We start from the raw sequence: 9,662 nt of genomic DNA on the forward strand, positions 1-9,662 counted from the left end.
ACCCGTTACTCTCCAGAGTTACTCAATACACAGAACCACCTCCCACAAAGCCACAGTGGCAGTTTAGATGCAAGACAGGAAGAGCAGGCTAAAACCCCAGAGTAAAAATTAACTGGTATTGGCAAAGTTGAACAAAGGAGCCTAAAAAGCTCTTCGAAATATTGAGTACTACTCAACGCTAAGTTTATACCAAGTAATATCAGGTTCATCAAATGAACCTTTGTTTTTTGAAGTAGGCACTCTTAAAAAAATATTAGACAATGAATATTTGTTTTGTCCACTAAATCACAACTCCAGACACGTTTCATCAAACAATTTAACAGTTTATTTCTAAAGCCTACTTACTACTAAACAGCTGAACTACTGGATTTGAACATACTACACTACAGCAGAAAAAGAGTGCAAAAGTTACAGAACACTAACAAGTGATGAGCTAATCAGAACATGCAACACAACACAATTTAAATCAGAGGCACTTACTTTAACAGCAAAACATAAAAGTAATCATTCTTTGAACATTATAGCAGCCTGGAATTGCATTTGACTGAGCTTTGTTGCTGTGAATAATACAATTCATGCACAGGTTTGGATGTAAGTTTTCTAATTTAAAAGTAGTCACTGAATACTACCAACATATATACACTCATATACATAGTTCCAGAAGATTCAAAAGGCCAGGACTTATTTCTGCTCATCCTTTGGAAGCGGTCTTCTGAAGAGCAGAATATGTGGTTCTGCAGAAAGAAAATTGAACAAAGTGTAAGTAAGTCCAAATCTTGATTAAAGGGATTTCGTTAATCTTGAACAATAGGTGAGGCTTAGTTTCAAATAAATAATTAGAAAGCCCCAAGTATGGCCCCACATGTAATGTTAACAGACCAAGTTTGCAGCACTCTTACAACAGTCAAGTTCTTACTTTTATACCCAATGCTGGTAGTATCATAAACTTAAGATCCTTACAGGAAGGAAGTACTGGGAAAATACAGTTTATAATGTCTCTTTACATTAGGCTATGTGATAAACACTGTTACTGTAACTTAGACTAACAAACTGCTGATACTGTCTTGTTAGGCACATATCAAACACCAACAAAATTCACTTTGGCTAATACAGCCAGCTTATATTATCAGTCTTCTTAATTTTAAATGCCTCCAAAAATGTCTAAAATATCAAAGGTACCCAAATAAGGGAAACTCTGGAAGGCTATGCTAATTTCTTCACCTGATTCTTCAGAAACTTGGAACTTTGTGCTGCCACAACTTATCAATCAACCTGTCACTTTTGAGTCAGGCTTGTCAATGGTACAAGCCTGGAATGGCTGTTCCTGCAATTCCAACGTCCTAGTTAGTAAGGGTCTTGGGGCTTTGCACCCCATTAACTGAAATACTAATTTTTCAGTAGAAAATTCTCTAGAATTTTCAGATTAATAGAGGACCTTGTCTATATGAGCATCTATTAAGTTGTTGTACAAAAAAGTAGGTGTGTCAGCTTTACGATTTAAAGATAGCTGCTATATTAATACAATTTAAAGATATCCCACTATATTAATTTTGTTTCAGTCACTGCATACTCATGTTGTTTAAGAGCTCATAAAAAGCCTGTTTCTATGGGCAGAGGCAGGAACAATCTCCAGTCTGATATTTGACTTTTTCGTTTGTCTAACTGTTCATGTGTGCTCACCTGGCTCATGGATCATATAGTGAACCCAGCCAAGACTCTGCTGAACACCAAGTCGTCTCCACTCTTCTTCAGACATCAGATGAGATTTTGGTACTTGTTTTGAAAGTTCCCGTGGCAGCATCACATGTCTGTAGAGGTTTAATTATTAAACACACACACAAAACACTATACACTGGAAAACTGGAACACAGCTGCACTGAAAGATAGTAAGCATGTTATGAATACTCACTTTGCCTATAAGGAAAACAAGAATACCGACTCTTGGCATGAATTTGATTGTGAAACCCGTCCCAGAAACGAGTTTAAAATCATGACTATTAAACATTACATCTGTAAAGCAACTGCATACTGGGAGCCAAACTGTCTTCTAGATGAGATTGAGACCCCTTCAGAACCCAATGACTATACACTCAGAGAAGCATGCGCTCCTGGAAACAGGCTGATACATCAGCTACTTGAAAAATAAGAACTTTGGACTTATAAAGTATTTGTAATACCGCTTTCAAGTAAGCCTAGAATAATTAAACTTCAACAATCCCCCGTCGGCAGGGGACGACGCTGCCCTATCCCAGGCTCTGCCACAACCCCTTCCCTGGATTCAGCGTAGCGGGTGCCGCCCCTCCGCCATCACCCCGTGGCCAGGGCTTGTGTTGGCCTCTCACAGAGCAATCTGTGCCAACCGACAACAGCATTCGGTCATTCTTCCCCTTCGTCCCGCCAGTCCAAAGCCACGCGGAAACCCCACCATGGAGAGGCTCGCCAAAGCCCCTTCCCGGTGGCCTTGCGCCCTCTCTGGCTCCATTCTCCCGGCGGAGCCGCCTCACTCCTTGAGAGCGGCCCGCACACCTCAACCGAGGCGCCTGGCCGAGCTGCCCTCCTACGGAACAGCTCTTCCTAGTCCCTGCAGCTGGCCCTCCCGCTCTCTCCTGCAGCTTCTTACCGGTACTCGTACTGCTCGTCGGAGTACTTATCGGAATAGTAGATCTGCTTGTGGGCCATGGCGGGCGGCAGCACAGGCTGGGGCAGCGGCACGACCAACATCACCCGGTCGCCCCTCACGGACGCCACGCGCCCCAACCGCCCCCTTCCGCGCGCCGCACCGTTGGAATCCGGCGGCTCGGCTCCCATTGGCTCCCGCCGGCGCCGGCCAATCGCGTGCCGCGCCGCCGCGCCCCCCCCCCCCCGCCCCGAGCCCGCCGCCGCGTGACTCGCGCGCTCGCCGCCCCCAGCCAATCCCCGGCGGCCGCGGCGGGCGGGCGAGGTAGCGTTACGTAACGGGCGGCGGCGTTCGGGCCGCGCGGGCACGAGGCGGGGAGGCGGGGCTGGCGGGGGAAGGCGCGCGGGGGGCGCTGATTGGCCAGCGGCGGCCGGGGCGCGCGCGGGCCCTTCCTGCGGACGGCGAGGGGCGGGGGGTGGGGCGCAGCGCCCGGCGCCATTGCTCTGGGCTGCTCCACCCGGCCCGGCCCGGCCCGGCCTTGCTCTGCCCGATTTGGCGGGCCCCGGCTCGGCTCGGTCCAGTCCCCGGTGTCCAAGGGGCCTGCTTCTTTCAGGGTAGCGAAAGAGTGATGCCTTCGTCCTTGTAGCTGAGCGCCGTGTTCACATTGAAATGGTTTATCCCTGGGTATATCTGCTGTAAGCCCGTGGTGTCCTAGGGTGCCAGCTGTCAGGAATGGCCGTACCGTCGGTCGTATTTGCTCAGGGTGAAACCAGATAAAACGCGGAGTGCAGGTGTCCCCAGGGCAGGGTGGGAACTGTGGACAGCACTTCAGTTTACAGACATCCTTACCCACAGAAACAAACCATCGAATGCTTGCCTGGGAATACGTGCGTAGCAGGCTGCCAGGGTTTGCTGAACGGTGCTGCAGCTCCCCAGATAAGCGTGCTGTCTCTGTCCCGTGGGATGAGATAAGCGCAGTGGGAACGTGGCCAGAAAGCGATCTCACGGTTGCTTTCTCAGAATCATGGAAGGGGCCTGGAAGATCATGCAGTTCCAACCATCCGCCGTGGACAGGGACACCTTTCTCCAGATTAGGTTGCTTAGGCCCATCTAACCTGGCCGTGAACACGCCCCGGGATGAGGCATCCACACCCTTTCAGTTAAGAGTTTATTAGTGTCCAATTATTCTTCTCGTGCCTCATGCCCCCTGCCTGTAGTATGCTCCTCTGTGCTCTCCTTTCTGGGCCTCTGCAGAAAAAAGGAGAAAAGTCTTTAAAGAAGTTTCTGCTTCTTTGGTGCTGCCAGAAACGTGGGTACTGCCCGAGGTTATGTAATACGTCTGTCTGAAAACAGTTCTGATGGAGGAAAAAAACCATCCAAATCCATGTGATGCATGACTGCTGATACACATGCGTGGGTAATAGGTATGATTTTTTTAGTAGCATTGTTTCTGCTGGCACTGCAGCTTGCCTTAAACAAAAAAAAAAGTTTAAGCCAGTCTCACACCATGCAAGTGCTTCTCATAATCTCGCAGTAATATTTTTCTCTTAATTTGACTGCTTATTAGAGCTTGTTGGACACAGGTCATTTACAGGCAAAATGAAGTCAGTGTTTTTGAACTGGTGTAGCTAAATGTGTGAAATTCATGTAATAAAGGAAAATATATTCCAATACAATTGTAAAACTACAAACCACCTGCAAGTTTTCTGAAGTTTTGGTTAGGTTATTCAAATAGAGAGGTTTGGAGTTTTTAGCTTGATTTCAAGTAGCACAACTCTTATTTTTATACGCTTGAAGCAGAATGTACATAATGACTTGTGTTAGGAATGTCATTGTGTAATAATGAGAAAAAAAGATTAAATCACCATGATGGTGGATGAAGGGCATTTCCTCTCTCTGTCTTCTTTTATAAGCTTTCTGTTTATCTCGTGCATACTGAACGTGAGAGAAAATTGATCTTTATGTAAGGCTAGGCGTAAGCCTTTCTCCTTTGAGTTTGTTCAGAAGTGAAAGGGGACATCGGGCTCTTGACCAACCTGTTAAAGAGCAAGGGAGAGAGCAGTCATTGTTTTTGCAGACTTCAGCAAGGCTTTTGGCTCCAGGTAATACCTTGAAAGAGAAGCAGTTGATGGATGGACGGGGTGTGTAGACAATGACTTCAGGTGAATGGCCAGGCCCAGAGGATGGTGACACATGACACAAGTCTAGTTGGAGACCATTAAGTGTCCCAGGGGTCAAAACTGGGCCTTAGGCTTTTTAACCTCTTCATTAATGACTTGCATAGTGGGGCAGAGTGTACTCCCAGGAAGTTGGCAGGTGACACCTAGCTGGGATGAGTAACTGAGAAACCACAGGGTTGTGCTGCCAGGTCAAGGAACTGCAGAAATAGATTGAAAGGATCTTCATGAAGTTGAGGGGAACAAGTGGAACAAGGTGAAGAGCAAAGTTCTACACCTGTAGAGGAATAACCACAGGCACTAGTACATGGTGGGAACTCCCCAGCTGGAGATGTGTTTTCCAGAAAAGGACTTAGGAATTCTGATGAACGCTGAGCTGAATGTGACCCAGCACTGTGTCCTTGCAGTAAGGATGGCTAGCAATGCCTTGGGCTGCAATAGGATGAATGTTGCCAGCAGGTTGAGGGAGGTCATCCTGCCCTTCTGTACAGCACAAGTACAGCTTCTGCTGGAGCCCAGCTTTGGGCTCCTGAGTGCAAGAGAAAGATGGAGCTGCTAGAGAGATTTCAGTGAAGGGCTACAAAGGGCTATGTGTGAAAACCTGAAGGCAGGATGCAAAGAAGACCAGAACCAGGCTTATTGCAGTGGTGCCCAGTGACAGGACCAGAGGCAGTGTGCACAAACTGAAACATGGGTTGTTCCTTATGAACATCAGGAAGCCTTTTTTACTGTGAGGCACTGGCAGAGAGCTGCTGGAGTCTCCAACTTTGGAGGCCTTCCAAAGCCATCTGGACATGATTCTGGGCAATGGGCTGTAGGTGATCCTGCTTGAGCAGGAATGGCAGACCACATGACTTCCAGAAGTCCATCCTCAGCCACACAGTGTGGTACTGTGTGAAACAGGCTCCTCATCACTGTCTTCAGGATACTGCTACTTACAAAGGCTGTGTCAGTACATTGCAAAGAAGGAAATAAACTGTTCTGTACAGTTTGGAGAGAACAAAAATGCTTGAACTTTGTCAAGGCAGCTTTGTCTACACCTAAGGAAAATTTCCTACCAGTACATAATTTAAATGTCTTAGAACATAAAAAAAAAAAAAAAAAAAAAAAAAAAAAAAGCTTTCTGCAGTAATGTTTTAGGTCAAACTGATCCTGTCTCTGATCAGTGCTTTCTTTGCGGCTTGCTTTCTTATGGTCAGTTATGCTTTCCCACTGAACTTTTGCAAATACAGAGTGTAGAACAAAAGTAATTTTTTTTCTCTCCAGTGCTCTAGAATGACATTTAAATTGTAATTGTTGTATGTTTTCATATTCGAAGAAGTTAGTTTCTGGAATTAAGATTATCAAGTGGTGAACTGAATACTCACTCCAAAGATTCTGACCCAGGTAGGAAGTGAGTGAGACCACAAATACCCATATTTATTAAAGAGAGAGCTTCCTGAGAAGCTTTGTCATTCACTTTTGCCTCAGCGTGTTGAAAGTGTGTATTAAAGCATTTATGAAAGAAGTTTTCCATAGCACAGACTAAAAAGTATTTCACATAGCCTTAGGTTTGTTAGGAGTAATGTGAGCGAGTTACGCAACTGGAATGTAAGCTCCTGCTCAGAGACCCGTCTGATTAGCACAGCAGCTGTGATTATGTTGCTGTTGATACCCAAGATAAAATGGCAGAACACAAAGAGGATATTCTTGAGTGTCCCTCTCTCCTGTAGCTGTAACACAAGCACATATGAAATGGAGCACCGGTATTCTGCACTATGTGACTAACATGACTAGTCAGCATAAAGGCTCTTCATAGCTAAAGATGGATTATGAACATTATTGTGGGGATGATTTTCTGTATCTAGACAGGAGCAGATTTAAATCCCCTGTATAGCTTGTTTGCTTGTGACTAAGACCATCCACAGAGATATGTGGGCTATGATAAAACTGTTACAATGAAGGGCTCATGTGCACCATAACTATTGCATATACAGAGTTCTGGAGGTAAGTTATGGTACATGAAAATATTGTCTGTGTTTTTTGTCAGAAGGGGGAGATGAAAAATTTCCCATCTGTGTTGTGCATAGCAGTCTCTGATTAAAAGTCTCTGCAGCTTTTCCTGTTTAGTTCTGTGAGATATTTAAAAAAAGAAAAGTTTTATGTACTTTTACTGTGCTTCAGTTTTCAAACATGTCCATATAAAACACTAATGTCAGATGCTTTAAAGTATTTTTCTGAATAGAACAGCAGGATCAGCGTCAAGGAACCTTTTGTACTGTCTTCATGAGTCATAATCATACACCCAGTTAATAACTTTTGATTAATTTGAATGTGAATCACATTCATAGCACATATAGATGAACTGATATCTGTGATTTTATATTTTCAATGTTTCTTACAGAAGCAAGGTGTACACAATTGTACTTCTCATGAGTTTTGATCCTCAACTAGCTTTTGAACCTATTGGCTCAAACTTAAGACAAATGCTGATAAATTATTGCAGGTTTCATGGTAACAGGCAGGCAAATAGAGCAGAAGAACTCTGATGTGGGATGATGTTACAATTAAATTTGCACCTTATTAGACAGAGAATCTGTCTAATGGGACAAAAATCTTTGCATAAATGCTTTAGGGATAAATATTTTTTAGCATTTGGTGTACGTGCCTTCTGAGACTGTAGAGCCACAAACCATGAGTCAGTAGAAAATAAGTCTCACTTAATTCTTATATTCAGTAAGGTAACATTCTATTTTCTGATTTTATTTGCTGGCTTTATATGGTGTTTGCCTAGTATTCCACAACACTAGTTGTCCCCAAAACATTCTCAGGCTGCTTGTATGTGTAATTTTAACAATTTGTCTGTGAAGGTTTGATCTTCAGAATTTATATCAATTGAGATAGTTAAATTTGAATTTACTGCATTACTTAATTTGAAGGACTTTCTCCTAAGTGTTGACTTGTGTGCTAATTAAAATTCACTTAGTAGATGCGAAAATGGATTATTTTTGTTTTGTTTTGGTCTGCACAAAATTGTGGAGAGACTAAAGAATGATGCTATGGTTTGACGGTCTAGCTGACTGTGAATAAAACAATGTAAGTGTTGAAAATAATCCAGTTGAATTGCTGAGGTTTGTCCTCTGAGAGAGGATAAACTCCCTGGAAAAGTAGAGCCAATTTTGATACATGCTTCATGCAGTTCCTGTGCTACTTCAATAATTGCATTTTAAAGGTATTCTTGAATAGATTATTGAATAAATTATTCCCAAGTCATAAAAGTGCCCAGCTTGCAGGATGAGTATAGAAATACAGAATGTCTGTGATCCATTCAGATCATTGCAGAGGTTGGGGGCTAATTTTGATCTGTGTCATTTCATTGAGATTTAATTCTCTTATTCTGGTTTTATGGATCTTCTTGTGGAAGTAGTGATCAGAACCTACTCAAAAGACTACAGCTTAGATCTAAAAAGTGACTCTGATGAGCCTGGGGGTGACACGCCAGTGTTGTGGGTGGCATGGACGGCCCAGCTGAAGTGCATCTGCACCACTGCACCCAGCACAGGTAACAAACAATGGAAGCCGTTGGCAGCAGGAAGCTGTGATGCAGTTATCACCATGAGATTGTGGTGGGATGACTGGAGTGCTGCAGTGGATGGCTACAAGCTCTCAGAAGGGACAGGGGAGGAAGGAGGGGCTGTGGGGTGGCTCTGTACACTGGGGAGGGTTTTGGCTGTACGGAGCTCAGGGACAGCGGGCAGAAGGCTGAGTGCCTGTGGGTGACAGTCAGAGGGATGGCCAACAAGGCAGAGATCCTGCTGGGAGCCTGTCACAGACCACCCAGCCAGGATGAAGTGAAATATCCTATCAGTGGATGTTTCATGATCACTAGCCCCGGTTCTTGTGGGAGACTTTAACTTGCCAAATATCTGCTGAAAACTCAGCAGTGGAGAGGAGACAGTCTAGGAGGTTCCTGCAGTGTGTGGAAGGTAAATTCCAGACACAGCTGGTAGGGGAACCTACCAGGGCATGCCCTGCCAGACCTGCTGTTCACAACCAGAAAAGGGCTGTGGGACATGTGGTGGTCAGAGACCATCTCGGGCACACTGACCATGGAATGATAGAGTTTCTCTTGTTCTTGGTGAAGTAAGGAAGGGATCAACAGAACCTCTGCCTTGGACTTCCAGAGAGCAGGCTTTGGCCTGTTCAGGATACTGGTTCAGAGAGTCCCTTAGGAAACTGCCCTTAAAAACAAAGGGGTTCAGGAAGGCTGGACATACTTTAAGAAGGAAGTCGTAAAGGTGCAGGAGCAGGCCATCCCTATTTGCTAAAAAGCAAGCTGGCAGAGAAGAAGACCAGCCTGACTGAAGAAGAAACTTTCACTGGAACTCATGAAATAAAAGAGAATTTATATCCTTTGGAAGATGGGGCAGACAACTCAGAGTACAAGAATGTTCTTAGGTCATGTAGAAAGAAAATTAGGAAAAAGCTCAGCTAAAACTCATTCTGGCCAGTGCCGTGAAAGATAATAAAATTGTTCTTATAAATACATTAAAAAACTAAAAGAGACACAAGGAAAATTGTCATCAGGTTGCTTGATGCCATCTTTGCCTCAGTTATTAACAGAAAGCCCAGTTATGCTCAGGGCAGCCAGCCCCCTGAGCTGGCAGACAGGAATGGAGAACAGAACAGACCCCATGCAGTCCAGGAGGAAGCAGTTAATGACCTGCTGTGCCCCCTGGACACTCACAAGTGCATGGGACAGGATGGGATTCTCCCAAGTACTGAGGGAGGGGAGGAAGAGCTCACCAAGCCACTCACCATCATTTACCTTCAGTCCTGGTTAACCAGGGAGGCCTCAGACAGCTTGAGGCTGGTCAGGGTGATGCCCA

At 44.8% G+C, this 9,662-nt stretch overlaps 1 protein-coding gene across 1 annotated transcript; it reads right to left on the minus strand.

The window, feature by feature from the left end:
* Window positions 1-302: 302 nt before the first annotated feature.
* On the minus strand, window positions 303-2,778 carry CKS2 (CDC28 protein kinase regulatory subunit 2). Its single transcript, XM_068177202.1, has 3 exons — window positions 2,621-2,778; window positions 1,681-1,808; window positions 303-734 (listed from the first exon to the last, which is right to left on the minus strand). Exons 1-3 carry the CDS (start codon window positions 2,719-2,721, stop codon window positions 682-684), a joined length of 282 nt encoding a protein of 93 aa, XP_068033303.1. The 5' UTR covers window positions 2,722-2,778; the 3' UTR covers window positions 303-681.
* Window positions 2,779-9,662: the final 6,884 nt, after the last annotated feature.

Source organism: Anomalospiza imberbis, chromosome Z, assembly GCF_031753505.1.
Source record: "Anomalospiza imberbis isolate Cuckoo-Finch-1a 21T00152 chromosome Z, ASM3175350v1, whole genome shotgun sequence".
In the NCBI taxonomy this organism is placed as follows: domain Eukaryota; kingdom Metazoa; phylum Chordata; class Aves; order Passeriformes; family Viduidae; genus Anomalospiza; species Anomalospiza imberbis.

What these genes read in the sequence shown, in the direction of transcription:
- CKS2 (XM_068177202.1), bottom strand. Translation starts at nt 2,721, where the DNA reads ATGTTGGTCGTGCCGCTGCCCCAGCCTGTGCTGCCGCCCGCCATGGCC. An exon ending in GACGAGCAGTACGAGTACCG is followed by an intron (nt 1,809 to 2,620) that starts GTAAGAAGCTGC and finishes AAACCTCTACAG; the next exon opens with ACATGTGATGCTGCCACGGG. An exon ending in CTATATGATCCATGAGCCAG is followed by an intron (nt 735 to 1,680) that starts GTGAGCACACAT and finishes TTCTTTCTGCAG; the next exon opens with AACCACATATTCTGCTCTTC.